Source organism: Hemitrygon akajei, chromosome 25, assembly GCF_048418815.1.
Source record: "Hemitrygon akajei chromosome 25, sHemAka1.3, whole genome shotgun sequence".
NCBI classification, from domain to species: Eukaryota; Metazoa; Chordata; class Chondrichthyes; order Myliobatiformes; family Dasyatidae; genus Hemitrygon; species Hemitrygon akajei.
The window spans coordinates 36,513,176-36,528,950 of NC_133148.1; the positions used below are offsets into that span (position 1 = coordinate 36,513,176).

A 15,775-nucleotide genomic window follows, 5' to 3' on the forward strand; every position below is an offset into this window, starting at 1 on the left:
ACAAGGGCCCTGTCCAAGGCTACAAGCTCCTCTGCTACTGATCTGGAGGAACTGGACTTACAGCATTTTGTATTATCAATGTCCAACAGGGTCTTGTAATCATAAGAAAAATGCATGAAACAAGTATTTGCCAGACTTGGGCAGGCTACTGTGTCTAAGCACGACGCCATGTTGCCAGAATTAGATGACCCTACATAAACCACACAAAAGACTAATCATCATCCTTGTGTTCAGACACTAAAGAGACCATACAACCACAAGAGCGGTTGAGAAACATACATGAGTGCATGCTACAAAAGAACTACAAAACATAAAAATAATCAAAAAAGAACAAGGGAACTCGAGAGATGCATGTAAACCTTGTATTTTTACTTTGAGTGAGGTGCACACACGTGTTGTGGTGGCGTGATGACGTGCCATTCACGTTCTTTTACATACATCCTGTAATGAATTATTTAATCAAAAATATACATATTTACAAGAATACTTAAATATTACTGAAATATTTGCACAATAAATGCACAACACCTCTGCCTGCTTAGCCATAAACTCCAACTCAATATAGAATGCTTCTCAACTGTATGTAAGAGAGGGAAAACTCTGATTTCAAACCTCTGCTGCCTTGCGGCCATACCCACTCATGGGAAAGGCTTCGGGAGTAAACCCTGAGGACAAATCCGGAGCTGGAGTCCCTAAGGAAGTCTAACGTTGTCTTCACCCTCGTTCTGGCAACTCCTGCGACGTCACTGGTGCCAAGCTGTATCAGCCCTTGTCCTTCCCTTGGACAACATCGGTGGCCTGGAGAGGGGAGACTTGCTGCTTGGACAACTGTCGGTCTTCCATACAACCTTGCCCAGGCCTGCGTCCTGGAGAGACTGAAGCAAGACTTTCCAGGCACAGATTCATTGTCTTGCGACACTAACGGATGTATATATATATGCACACACATACAGTTCATTCGTTATGTACCATATCTTATGACATGGTGGGTGTTCTTGGTCTTTCCATGACTGTGATTCTTCTTGGCAAAATGTTTTGCGATTGTGCCTTCTTCTGGGCAGTGTCTTTACAAGAGGGGTGACCCTCAGCCATTATCAATACTCCTCAGAGATTGTCTGCCTGGTGTCAGTGGTCACATAAACAGGACTTGTGATCTGCACCGGCTGCTCATACGACCATCCACCACCTGCCCCCATGGCTTTACATGACCCTGATTGGGGAGGGTAATTAGGTGCTACACCTTGCCCAAGGGTGACCTGCAGGCTAGCAGAGGAACGGGGCTCCTTACATCTCCTTTGGTAGAGATGTATCTCCACCCAGCCACCCAGTGTATATCGTATACTATATAATAAAACTACAATATAGACATCCATGTGGATAATTTCTTACTCCTGTGGGATGACGTCTTTCCAGACAAGGGACGTCACACTGCTTGGGAGGTGAGACTGGTGGCTGTGAAACAATCTCAGCTTCCTCAGTGGTGGTTGTAGGAGCTGACCCTGGGCCTGCAGGAGATAGTTGTGACAGTTCTAGACGTGTTGTCATCCTGAACAGTGTACGGTAAGCTGCTCGGTCTGCTGATCTATCCCAGGCCGCCAGACAAAGCTTCGAGCCAACGCTTAAGTGACCAGCGTGTGGCTCCCCAGATGCTTCAGTTTTCAGCTTGGATGGTACAACAGTTCTCAATCCCCACATAAGGCAAACCCCGTCAAGGGGATGTTTACCCCAGCACTAGTAAAATGGAGGAACTGGAATTTTTGCTGCAGCCATTTTGGGTTGTCATGTAGACCTGCGATGGTGTGAGGTGCTCTCTGTTTTCCCTTTGGATCATCTTTGCCATAATAGGGGGTCTTACAAACTGCATTAGGGGGAATATGTCAAGAGGAGAGTCTTCTTTCGAACATTATTTTAGGGATTCGATCTTGTAATTGCGTCCTGGAAGAAACAGAGCCCGTTGCTGCATTCATGCTACTGCTGTTAAGGGAACACCCTTCCGTGGATTGAAAATGGACATTAGTGGTTGGTGATCAGTAACGAGGGCAAATATCTCCCAAGCAGGTACTGGCTGAAACATTTTATGTGCCAAACTAGACTCACGCCCTCTGATAACTGCACATAATTTTTCTCTGCAGCGGTAAGGGAGCATGATGCAAAGGGTAATGGGGCGTTCACTTCCATCACACGGAGCATGTGACATGACTGCACCTCTACCATAATGTGAGGTGTCACAGGCAAGCTTCCCCGGATGATGTGGATCATAACATGTGACTGTAGTGTCTGACGTCACCATTTCCTTCACGTTTGGGAAACCCGCCTCACACTACTCCATCCATTACCTTATTTCCTAATGGCTAGTAATGAGTTCAAGGGGTGGGGCACAGTTGTCAGGTTTGGCAGGAGCCTGTTATAGTAATCGACAAATTCTAAAATGGACCACTACTGTGACATGTCCTATGGCCTTTGGTCATCCACCGCACACTTGTGTAAAATCCTGTGCGTCACTGGTGTGATCACAGTAAGTGATGTTTCATTGAAATAATTCACTTGTTGGGTTGTGCTCTGAGCCCGTAATCTTGCAATCTTCTTAACATTGTCTTGAGGTTTATGGCATATCTCTTGTCATCCTCGCTGGTAACAAAGATGTCACCCAGGTAACACTGAGTGCCTGGACAGCCTTGGCAGCACCTGGTCCGTAGCTTTCAGCCAGAGTGCAGGTGCAGATACTACTCCACAAATAAACCTATTATAGCGAGTGAGTATCTATGGTGAGAAACTTCTTCCATTTTTATCTGCAGGTAGACCTCAGCTTAATCTACTTTGCTGAGAGGTTTGCAAAGATATCCTCTATCCTGGGCAGAGGACATTAATCGACATCCAGTACTGGGTTGATGGTGGTGACCTTAAAATCACTACAGATCCTGACAGATCCATTCTTCTTGGCTGCCGCGACCACTGGTGTTGCCCATGGGCACCATTCAACCCTGGAAAGAATTCTTTCAGCCTCCATGCGATCTAGCTCACTGGCGACTTTAACATGGATGGTACAAGGAACAGGAAGGGCTTGGTGTGATGTTTTCATTTAACACTGGTTTACCATTGATACGTTTGAGTTTTCCATTGCCATCCCTGAACAATGCGGCAGCATCTCTTACTTTTCTTAATTTTCCTTCAGTATTTTCTATGTAACGGTAATGTGGCTTGTAAATGGTGGATGGATCTCCAATCAAATTTCAGTTGTCTCAGCCAATCATGGCCCCACAAAGCTGGCCCTCCTGTTCTTACCATATACAAGCCCAATGTGGCTTTTTGATTGTCGCATTTCACAGTTACAAATGTCATCCTCACAAGAGTTAAATTTTCTCCGGTATAAATTCTTATTTGGATATCTGCAGGTATCTTTGAAATGCTGTTCAAACTCGTTTTGTGGAATGACTGAAGCACCCGGACCAGGTTTCAATTCCATTTTAATTAATTTGTCACTCACTTGTGGTGTAAGCCACATTTCTTGTTAGTTTTCATACTATAAATCTCAAGTGTACCCAGCCCTGCATCATTCTCATCATTATCAGATTTTTCAACAATATGCAGATTAGTGTTCTTTTTGAAACTGCAGCTTGACTTTATATCTTTTTCTCTTTTCTGTGCGATCCATTTATTTTTGTCTGCCTGGCCATGCCATTTGTGTGGTCCTACTTAGTGCATTTTATGCAAGTTTTACTTTTAAACCTGCATTGTCCTGGTGTGTGTGAACCCTTGGTACAACGGTAACGCAACTTGTTCAGGCAGGCTGGTTTCTGTTCAGACACTGCAATTTGTTCACCCCAACTTTCGCTCCTGACTGCAACGCAGTTGCATCTGTTTGCTGTTTCAACTGCTCTTTTAAATGTAAGCTGTGCTTCAGTTAGAAGCTGTTTTTAAGTGCTTCCTTCTGAGATTCCACAAACTAAATGATCTCTCCGGGTGCCATTAAGCCCATCACTGAACTGGCAATGCTCAAACAATCTCTTCAGTTCAGCCACGTAAGATGAAATGAATTCTGCTTCCTTTTCATTCTGCTTATGAAACCAAAAGCATTCTGCAATGAACAGTAGTCTTTTTTTCACTCCTTACTTGTACATAGTTTTTTTCCTTTTGCTTGTTTTTTCTCTCCATTCTTTTCTATAAGTGTATACCTCAGATAAATACTATGTGGAGATTTGTGACATATATGATTATATGATATATATGTATAATGTCTGAAATACATCTTATGGAAATGTTTGCTTGATGATGAACTTCAATAAAAAAAATTACAAAAAAAAACAATAGTTTTGGTTCTAAATGTCTTGTGTTACTTTCATGATATCAGCAAAGCTAATTTTGGCTGGTTTTATTGGAGCAGTCACAGTTCTAAGCTAACTGTATTCCTATCCAGCAATGCACTCAGCAAAACTGGCACTTGTTTCTCATCGGCTATTTCATTTCTTTAAAATACTATTCAATTTGTTTAGCATACACTATACAGTTATCTCTGGTGCGATCGAACACACTTATCTTTCTGACATAGCCATTTCTGCTTTTATTACATTCGTGATTATTATCACCCACTACTCACTGATAATGAATCCATTAATTCTTCCATTTTCTACACTTTTAAATTTGACTGACTTGCTCCCTTCTCGAAGAAGCTGGTGCTGTGATTTAAAAAAAAATATATAAATCAAGCGTCTCACTGCACTTTTTTTAACTTCACTATCTTACTGCGCTTCAACAGGTAAGTCAGATGATTGGAAAGCTTTAAAAATCCAACAAAAGGCAACTGAAAAAGTGATAAGCAGGGAAAAGATTAAATATGAGGACAAACTAGCTAATAATATAAAGCAGGATACTAAAAGTCTTTTCAGTTATATAAAGAGTAAAAGGAGGTGATAGGTAATATAGGACCACTGGAAAATGATGCTGGTGAGGTAGTAATGGGGGATGAACCTAATGGGGACTTTGCATCAGTCTTCACTGTGTGCCAGAGGCCAGGGAGCAGGAGTAAGTCCAATTGCCATTACAAAAGAAAAAGTGCTAGGCATACTCACAGATCTTAAGGTCGATAAGTCACTTGGACCAGATGGACTACATCCTATAGTCCTTATAGATGCATTGGTCATGATCTTTCAAGAATCACTTAATCTGGCATGGTCCCAGAGGGCTGGAAGATTGCAAATGACACTCCACTCTTTAAGAAGCGAGGAAGGCAAAAGAAAGGACGTTATAGGCCAATGAATGGAAAGATGTTGGAGTGCATTATTAAGGATGAGGTTTAAGTGTACTTGGAGGTACATGATACAATAGGCCAAAGATTGTCTATCTGGCGTCAGTGGTTATATAAACAGAATGTGTGATATGCACCATCCTTATATGACCATTGACCATTCGCTCTCATGGTTTCATGTGACCCTGATCAGGGGGCTAAGCAGGTGCTACACCTTACCCAAGGGTGACCTGCAGGCTAGCGGAGGAAAGGAGCACCTTACACCTCCTTTGTTGGAGACCTATACCCAGCCTGCCACCCGAACTCTATCGGAATCAGAAACAGGTTTAATATCACCAGCAAAGGTCATGAAATTTGTTGTCTCTGTGGCAGAAATACAATGCAATACATAATGTTAAATAAAACAATCTCTGAAGAGTATTGATAATGGCTGGGGTCACCCTTCTTGTAAAGACGCTGCCCGGAGGAAGGTAATGGCAAACCACTTCAGCAGAAGAATTTGCCAAAAACAATCATGGTCATGGAAGGACCATGATCGCCCATGTCATATGACACAGCACATAATGAGGTGAATGATAGAGTGGATTACAATAAAAAAAGTATATTTTTTATTGTAATCCACTCTATCGTTCACCTCATTATGTATATATATATATGTATGTGCATGTATATATATATGTTAAATTAAATAAGTAGTGCAAAAATAGAAATAAAGCTTTATTGGGGTAGAGTCCTGAAGCCTCATGTGCCACCCAGGTTCAGACGACGGGGTAGTGTCCATTCAGAAATCGGATGGCATCTATTCCTCTTCTAAACTTGTACACCTTGTGTGGAGGAATTGAAAGTATTGACTATGAATGTAAAGAATGAAAAGGCTTATTTTCTCACTTTTAAAATTTTGAATAAAGTTTATTTTCATTAAAAAAATACAGCTCCGTCAAGTCATCACTCTTTAATGGGTTGGTGTGGTGTTTGGTGGAAGACAGAGGTCTATGCACAGGAAATATAAGATTGACTTTGCATCCACGTCACACTTGTTCTGGATCAGTTTGTGTAACTCTACCATTCCAACATCTCCTCAGCGTCCAACCACCCTTAATGACACATCTTCTAAATATCTCGCCTCCCCACAGAGAGTTCCAAAACATCCACCAACGCAGTTATCTTCTCAGAAGCTTAACCTCCTAGCCACTGTAACAGTTTCCAACACTCTGCAATTTCAGCATGAATTTGGAACCAATTTGTGCAAGCATCTCGAATCTAACCACAGGGGAAGTATGAGTGAAAAAGGAAACTCTGTCAAGACCAGAAGGCTGCAATGGATCTGTATGTTCATGTGTTATTTGTGCTCCTTGCCAGTCTTTGCGTTCAAAGCTTCGTTCATTTGTGGTCAGATCTTTTAGTTTACTTGCAAAGAGAAAGACACCACTTTCGAATCTCAGGATGCCTCTGAAAGCTTTGCAGCTCTTTGAGGTTCAGATCTGGTTGCAAATTGAATCAACATTTTAATTCAAGTTTGATTGTCATTTCAACTATACATGAGTGCTCATGAATGCAGCCAAACAAACCAGCGCAACTCTGGAGTCAAGAAGCAAAACACAGTACCAACAGTCACACACAGCACAAAGCACACACGGTGTCGCTGTCAAGCAATAACAGTCTCAAAACTTGCGCCATCAATCCACAGTTAACTGCAATAGTGTCTGTCACCCAACAAGTGTACTCAAGTCAAGTCACTTTTTATTGTCACTTCGACCATAACTGCTGGTACAGTACACAGTGAAACCGAGACAACGTTTTTCAGGACCATGTTGCTACATGAAACAGTATGAAAACTACACTGAACTGCGTAAAAACAACACAGAAAAAAAAACTATGCTAAACTACAGACCTACCCAGGACTGCATAAAGTGCACAAAACAGTGCAGGCATTACAATAAATAATAAGCAAGACAATAGGCACAGTAGAGGGCAGTAAGTTGGTGTCAGTTCTGGCTCTGGGTATTGAGGAGTCTGATAGATTGGAGGAAGAAACTGTTACATAGTCTGGTCGTGAGAGCCCGAATGCTTCGGTGCCTTTTCCCAGACGGCAGGAGGGAGAAGAGTTTGTATGAGGGGTGCGTGGGGTCCTTCATAATGCTGTTTGCTTTGCAGATGCAGTTTGTTGTGTAAATGTCTGTAATGGTGGGAAGAGAGACCCGGATGATCTTCTCAGCTGACCTCACTATCCACTGCAGGGTCTTGTGATCCGAGATGGTGCAATTTCTGAACCAGGCAGTGATGCAGCTGCTCAGGATGACCTTGATGCATCCTCTGTAGAATGTGGTGAGGATGGGGGGGTGGGAAATGGACTTTCCTCGGCCTTCGCAGAAAGTAGAGATGCTGCTGGAGGTGGAGGGTGAAGGGTGGCAGGGCAGCACCGACCCCAGCCTGGATGCTGTGCCACACTACCCCAGTGGAGCGCACTGACCCCAATTCTGCCCCCCGCAGCAGGCAGTTCCGCGGCTTGAGGCCCAGTACTTGAATATACAAGATAAAAGAACATATAGAATATTAGTAAAAATACAACCAAGCAAAATATGTATATACGTATATACAGGAGTCCAGACCCTTCAGACCGTTGAAATCTTCAGTCGACCGCAACCGAATTTGTAAATCTGTAATGGACCAGAACCGAGCTTGTCATCCAGTTTATGTCCAATGATGAGAAAGCAGTTAGATCACTTGGTGTCCTGCTTTAACAATGATGGAATATAACTGAAATTAAACATGCCGATGAAAATTACCCTGATTCCTTTGGAACAGGGTTTTGCATTGTTCAACCTGAAAGTATGAAGACTTGTGGAGTCAAAGCCAGTGTCAAGTTTATTGGCACACGCACAAATACTTGATTGCACTGGCTTGCTTGCAGAAGCATTGCAGGTGCATAGCATCATTCACAAGAAACAAACACATACATTAAGCAGAAACATTGAAAGATTCTGCAGATGCTTGAAATCTGTCAGCAACACGCACAAAATGCTGGAGGAACTCAGCAAGTCAGGCTGCATCTATGGAAATGAATAAACAGTCGAAGTTTTGGGCTGTGACCCTTCTTCAGGACTGGAAAAGAAGGGGGAAGATGCCAGAGTAAAAAGTTGGGGGAAGGGAAGGGGTACAGGTGAAATCAGGTGGGTGGGAATGGTGAAACGCTGGAGAGGTCCTCTTACCTCGTCTCACCTGCGTCTCACCTCTCCTAAGTCCCCTCCTCCTTCCCGTTCTGCATGCTTCACTCTCCTCTCCTGTCGGATTCCTCCCTCTCCAGTCCTTTATTGGGAAGTAATTCAGAAAACAATTTGGTTGTTGGATCATTTCCACTCAGGACACATGGAAATACTGAAATAACTTCCATAAAAATAACATGGTGACTCACAACTCGTTCCAACTAGCCAATGTAAGCTGACAAAAGAAAAACAAATATTGTTTTTCTGTACTATATTGTAATAATTAAATCACATAGCATTGAAAATGTTAGAAGCAGAGTTTTTTTGTGCTGTTAGGGTGTATTCTAGGGTTATAGTATAGATACTATTTTCAGACCTGAACATGGATTGTAGATTGAATTTAAAATGCAGCTCTGAATGGATTCCTGGTGCTGCAGAGTGGATTTGATTGCAAACCAGACAATGCTGATCATTTTGGGTGTCTGGAGCGTGGGAATGAGGTGTGAAAACTAGATGTAATTCGCAGGAAGCATTATAGATACACTGTGACTAGACCTTGCATCTTGAGCATATAAAAATGTCACGTAAAATTGGGTCAGACAGGCCTCTTCTTCCTAGAGTGTGTTAAGGAGATGATGTTAAAGAACCACAATGGTCCATCTGACCGAGCAGTAGAGGCCCGCCGTTGGTCAGGGTTGACCAAGGACATTGCATCCCAGCTGTCTACGTGACAGGCAAGTCAATATGCAAGCCTGGGCAGTACAACATGGAGAGCCAGCTGCTGCCCATGTAGCCGTCTCCCCCTCTCCACACATCTGATGAATCCAAAGGAACGGCAGAGACACAATAGAGTTTGGCATCAGCTGCGTTTAGTTGCCATTCAGCATTGAACTCAATGTAGGACTGCTTTAGGGACTCCAGCTCTGGCATTTTTTCTTGGGGTTTACTCCAGGACCCTTCCCCATGAGTGGTCTTAGCTTCAGTGCAGTGGAGGTTGAGATCAGAGTTTTCCTTCTCCAAGATGGTAAGTTGATGCAGAAGATTCTGAGAAGCAGGATTTGTGAACATTTGGAGAGGCATAATATGATTAGGAATAGTCAGCATGGCTTTGTCAAAGGCAGGTCATACTTTACGAGCCTGTCTGAGTTTTTTGAGGATGTGACTAAACACGTTGATGAAGATAGAGCAGTAGATGTAGTGTATATGGATTTCAGCAAGGCATTTGATAAGGTACCCTGTGCAAGGCCTATTGAGAAAGTAAGGAGGCATGGGATCCAAGGGGACATTGCTTTGTGGATCCAGACGGGTCATATTCTGCTTGGAGGTCAGTGACCAGTGGTGTGCCTCAGGGATGTGTTCTGGGTCCCCTTCTCTTCGTGATGTTTATAAATGACCTGGATGAGGAAGTGGAGGGATGGGTTAGCAAATCTGCTGATGACACAAAGGTTGGGGGTGTTGTGGATAGTGTGGAGGGCTGTCAGAGGTTACAGTGGGACATCAATAGGATGCAAAACTGGGCTGAGAAGTGGCAGAAGGAATTCAACCCAAGTAAGTGTGAGGTGGTACATTTTGGTAAGTCAAATATGATGGCAGGATATAGTAATCACGGTAAGACCCTTGGGGTCAAGGAATCTTGGGGTCTGAGTCCATAGGACACTCAAAACTGCTACGCAGGTTGACTCTGTGGTTAAGGAGGCATACGGTGTATTGGCCTTCATCAAACATGGGATTGAGTTCAAGAGCTGAGAGGTAATGTTGCAGCTATATAGGGCTCTGGTCAGACCCCACTTGGAGTACTGAGCTCATTTCTGTTGTGGATGTGGAAACTGTTGTAAGGGTGCGGAGGAGATTTACAAAGATGTTGCCTGGATCAGGGAGCATGCCTTATGAGAATAGGTTGAGTGAACTCGGCCTTTTCTCCTTGAAGTGACGGAGGATAAGAGGTGACCCGATAGAGGTGTATAAGATGATGAGAGGCATTGTTTGTGTGGATAGTCAGAAGCTTTTTCCCCAGGGCTGAAATGGCTTACACGTGGAAGCACAGTTTGAAGGAGCATGGAAGTAGGTACAGGGGGCTATGTGTAACTCTAGGTAATTTTTAAAGTAAGTACATGTTCGGCACAGCACTGTGGCCCAAAGGGCCTGTATTGTGTTGTAGGTTTTCTACGTTTCTAAGATGAGCTGCCAACCATGGCTAGAGAGCCCCATTTGCCTGAAGTAACTGGTTTTAAGGCGCCAGTAACCCACCTTTGCCCCCTCTCCTGTCAGCAGAAATGGTTTCACCAGGCTTAGTAGCTAAGCCACACATGAAGGCCAAGAGCTGGACTTGGTTGTCAAAGGATTATTCAGATGCACGCTATTGGGAGCATTTAATAGGTCCTGGGAGCATATCCCCACTACCGCCCTCCCCACCAGAAAAGTGAAATTAAGGTAATATGTTTAACTGTGGAAATACATTCAGTGGCCACTTTATGAGATACCGGAGTGGGATCCAGTGTTCTGTATTCAGAGCTGCTGTTTGGCACACCACATTGGTAACGTGTGGTTATTTGAGTTCCTGTCACCTTCCTGTCAGCTCAAACCAGCCTGGCCATTCTCCTCTGACCTCTCTCATCAACAAGGTGTTTTTGTCCACAGAACTGCCACTCGCTGCATGTTTTTGTTTCTCGCACCATTCTCTGTAAATTCCAGAGCCTGCTGTGCGTGAACCCCACCCCCAGGAGATCAGCGGTTTCTGAGATACTCAAACCACCAAATGTCTGGCACCAACAATCATTCCACAGTCAGTCACTTAGATCACATTCCTTCTCCATCCTGAGGTTTGGCCTGAACAACAACTGAACCTCTTGACCATGTCAGCATGCTTTAATGCATTGAGTTGCTGCCACGTGATTGGCTGATTAGATATTTGCATGAACGAGGAGATGTACAGGTCTACCTAATACAGTGTAGAACTGTAATGGAAAGAAGTGACTCAAAATTATGGTATTAAAATATGTTAAATAATATGTACAACTGAGCAGGCAAAGGCAGAATTTTTAATAAGGCAACATAAGCCCTGAGAAAACCAGTATAAAAGTGACTATAATTGGTGGATAGGAGGTTGCTTGGAGGAAACAAATCTGCAACATGGGCCATGAAAGGAGATGAATCAGTTCAATTTGGCTGCATCAAAGCCTGTTTCATAATTTGTAACAGAATAATTCTCTCATAACCATTTTGCAACAACACTGTCTGTCTCTATTGGAATTCACACACATTGCTCAAGCCATGAATGTTTAAGCTTCTGGTGGGGTTGAGTTGTTCTCCAATCCTGACGATTTATTTGCAAACGTCTCATTGCTATGCATGGAGATATTGCCAGCGTGCTGTTGATTGTGGCGACTCCTGTGAATGCTCAGCATTCATATAGACTTCTCAGCGGTCTGATTGGACGTCACTTTGGAAGCTCAGCTGTGATGCGGGGAGGAAATCTCGTCGCGGGTTGGCAGTTCTCCTGAAACAGCTTTGCAAACAAGCACGCCGACCTCGACCTGTTTATGAGCTGGCACGGGCCAAATCCTTGGATCACAACACACAGAGCTGGCCACACAGCCAATCAGTGATGAGGTTTCCTCCCCATATCACAAATGAGTTTGTGAAATGATGAACAATCAGCAGATCGTTAAGTGTACAAAGGCCAGGCACTCGGAGGACACCCCACAATCAACAGCACACTGATGATGTCTCCGTAAATTGCCAAGATTGGAGAACTACCGAACCATCCATCAACCACTTGAGGTAAACACCTTCCGAATTGTTTGGAATACGTTTCTTTATGGAAAGGGAATACATTTACTGAAACTGTAGGTGGAATAACCAAGTGTGCTTTGCACCTAAATATAACTGTTTTCCATTTGTTTGTTTATTATACGCCATGTCATATGTCTTTCCATGACCATGATTGTTCTTGGCCAATTTTCCTACAGAAGTGGTTTGCCATTGCCTTCTTCTGGGCAGTGTCTTTACAAGATGGGTGACCCCCGCAATTATCAATACTCTTCAGAGATTGTCTGCCTGGCGTCAGTGGTCACATGACCAGGACTTGTGATATGCACCAGTTGCTCATACGACCATGTCCGGGTATGAAGTATTTCTGGGAATGAATGGTTAGCATATGTGGAACATTTGGCAGCTTTGGGCCTGTACTCACTGGAATTTAAAAGAATGCGTGGGGATCTCATTGAAATCTACCAAATGTTGGAAGGACTAGATAGGGTGGATGTGGAGAGGGTGTTTCCTATGGTGGGGGTATCCAGAACTAGAGCGCACAGCTTCAAAATTGAGGGGCGACCCTTTAGAACAGAGGTAAGAATATTTTTAGCCAGAAAGTAGTGAATGCTCTGCCACAGACAGCTGTGGAGGCCAAGTCCATGGGTATATTTAAGGTGGAAGTTGGTAGTTTCCTGATTGGTCAGGGCATCAAAAGATATGGCGAGAAGGCAGGTGTATGGGGTTGAGTGGGATCTGGGATCAGCCTTAAACAGACTTGATGGACTGGATGACTTAATTCTGCTACTATGTCTTGTGGTCTTACAGTCTTATGGACTATCCATCACCTGCTCCCATGGTTTCACGTGACCCTGATCAGAGGGATATGCAGGTGCTACACCTCGTCCAAGGGTGACCTGCGGGCTAGCGGAGGGAAGGAGAACCTTACACCTCCTTTGGTGGAGACATATCTGCACCCCACCACCCATTCCATGAATCATTACCCCATCTTATTCCTTCCCTTCCCTCACCTCAAGCACATATCTAGACTTGGTTACACGATTTGGAAATAATAGGCTCTGCTCTGATCTGTAGCCCCCACCATTTCATCGCCAGCTCTCTGTGTGCACATGCCACACCTCTTTCATATTTCTGAAATACTGCATGTAAGTGCCACAAAGGATTTGCATAATCTTTGGATCTTGGGGCCCAAGTCCAGACCTTCCTGAAAGTGGCTACATAGGATCACACATTGGTTAAGAAGACATATGGCATGCCTGCCTTTATTAGTCAAGACATTGAGTTCCAACGTCAGAAAGTTATGTTGCAGTTCTACAAAACTCTAAATAGGCCATCTGCATTATTGTATACAATTCTGGTGGCCCCATTATAGGAAGGATGTTGAGGTTTTGGTAACGGTGCAGAAGAGGTTTACCAGGATGCTGCCTGGATTTGAGGGCACGTGCTATGAGGTTTATAAGATTATGAGAGGCACAGATAGAGCAGACAGAGAGCATCTTTTTGCCAGGGTTGAAGTTTCTGCCAAAGAAGGTACGCATTTAAGGTGAGATGGGGTAAGTTTAAAGGAGATGTGATGGGCAAGTTTTATTTACACAAAGAGTGGCGGATGCCTGGAATGTGCTACCTGGGATGTGGTAGAGGCAAATACATTAGAGACTTTTAAGAGACGTTTGGATAGGCAAATGAACATGAGGAAAATGGAAGGATATAGGCATTATGTAGGCACAAGGGATTAGCTTCATTCAAAGTTCAAAGTTCAAAAGAAAATTATTATCAAAGTGCATATATATCATCATGTATAACCCTGAGATTCATTTTCTTGCAGGCAATCAGAGAAAATCCATAAATAGAATAGCCATGATAGAATCAGTGAAAAACTGCACCAACCTGGGCGTTCAATCAGTACATAAAAGGCAACAAACTGTACAAATCCCAAAAAGGATAATAAAATAAATTAGCAGTAAATATTGAGAACATGAGAGGAAGAGCCTTTGAATGAGATGAAAAGTCCATAGGTTGTGAGAACATTTCGGTGATGGGAGAAGTGAAGTTATCTCCTTTGGTTCAAGATCCTAGGAATGAAAGGATTATCTTATGAGGAGCTCTGTTCCTGTACTTATTAGAACTTGTTTTTTTTTTATTGCGATAACAGTGTGGAATAGGCCCCTCTGGCACTTTGAGCTGTTTGGCAATCCCGCAAATTAATCCTAGCCGAAGCATGAGATGATTTACAATGACCAATTAAACTACTAGCTGGCATGTCTTTGGACTGTGGGAGGAAACCAGAGCACCTGGAGGAAACCCAAGTGGTCACAGGGAATGCGTAGAAACTCCTTACAGGCAGTGGCGGAAATTGAACCCAGGTCACTGGAACTCTAAAGCGTTGTGCTAACTGCTATGCTGTCATGCCATCCCAAATAGATTTAAAAAATTAGGAGAAAACCCATCGATTATTGAAAGGCCTTGATAGAAAGGATGTGGAGAGGATGTGTCCTATGGTAGATACGTCTAGGACCTGAGACCACAAGCTCAGAACAGATGCCCCTTTAGAACAGAGATGAGGATGAATTTCATTTGCCAGAGGGTGGTGAATAGGTTGAATCATTGCCATGAAATGGCAGAGCAGATTCAATGGGCCAAATGGCCTACTTCTGTTCACATGTATTATGGCATTTTGTCGACTGCTCCGGGCCTTCTGTAAGGTTTTTGTTCACATTTTATGGCTTATCCGTTAGACATCTGTTGGCTTTGGATACAGACCACTTCAAGTTTGTTAATTGATTAAGGGAAAATTGGGGCAAAGATCCTGCTTATAATTGTTGCCTGCTGACTTCACTTAAATGATTTCATGTTTGGCTGCACATCAGAAACTTAAAGTCTTGAAGGAATAGCAATTGTTACCATTCTTGTGTTTAGCCAGTCTTTTCCAAATACGTTTGATAAATTATTCTTACAAATTTCAAACAGATCTAAATCTTGTGAAGGATTAGTGCATTGCAGAAATTGTTCTAATGATCTGGCACCACCTAAGGCCATTGACTAATAATTGATGATTGTATTGGCGTTCACTTGCTTTTTAATTTTTTTTAAGCGATACAGCGCAGTAGCAGGCTCTACCAGTGCAACAAGGCTGCACTGCCCAGTCACATCCATGCGACCAATTAACTAATCTGTGCATCTTTGGAATGTGGGAGGAAACCCACACAGTTACAGGGAGAACTTTCGGACTCTTCACAGACAGGGGTGGGAATTGATTCGAGGTCGCTGATGCGGTAATAAATAGGCATCCATTAGTCTCGTGAGACCATGGACTTGCGCCTTGGAAGGCTTTTCCAGGGCGCAGGCCTGGGCAGGGTTGTATGGGAGACCGGCAGTTGCCCAAGCTGCAAGCCTTCCCCTCTCCATGCCACCGATGTTGTCCAAGGGAAGGGCACTAGGACCCAAGTAGCTTGGCACCGGTGTCGTCGCAGAGCAATGTGTGGTTAAGTGCCTTGCTCAAGGACACAACATGTTGCCTCAGCTGAGGTTTGAACCAGTGACCTTCAGATTACTAGTCTGG

General features: G+C 43.5%; 1 protein-coding gene across 2 annotated transcripts in view; it reads right to left on the reverse strand.

The window, feature by feature from the left end:
• The window catches only part of ptgir (prostaglandin I2 receptor), a 167,644-nt gene that overhangs the window by 24,191 nt on the left and 127,678 nt on the right, over window positions 1–15,775 (reverse strand). For both annotated transcript variants that reach the window (XM_073029326.1, XM_073029328.1), the window contains exon 2: window positions 8,452–8,548. In XM_073029326.1, coding sequence (XP_072885427.1) covers window positions 8,452–8,548 — 97 coding nt within the window. The remainder of the gene's footprint in view (window positions 1–8,451; window positions 8,549–15,775) is intronic.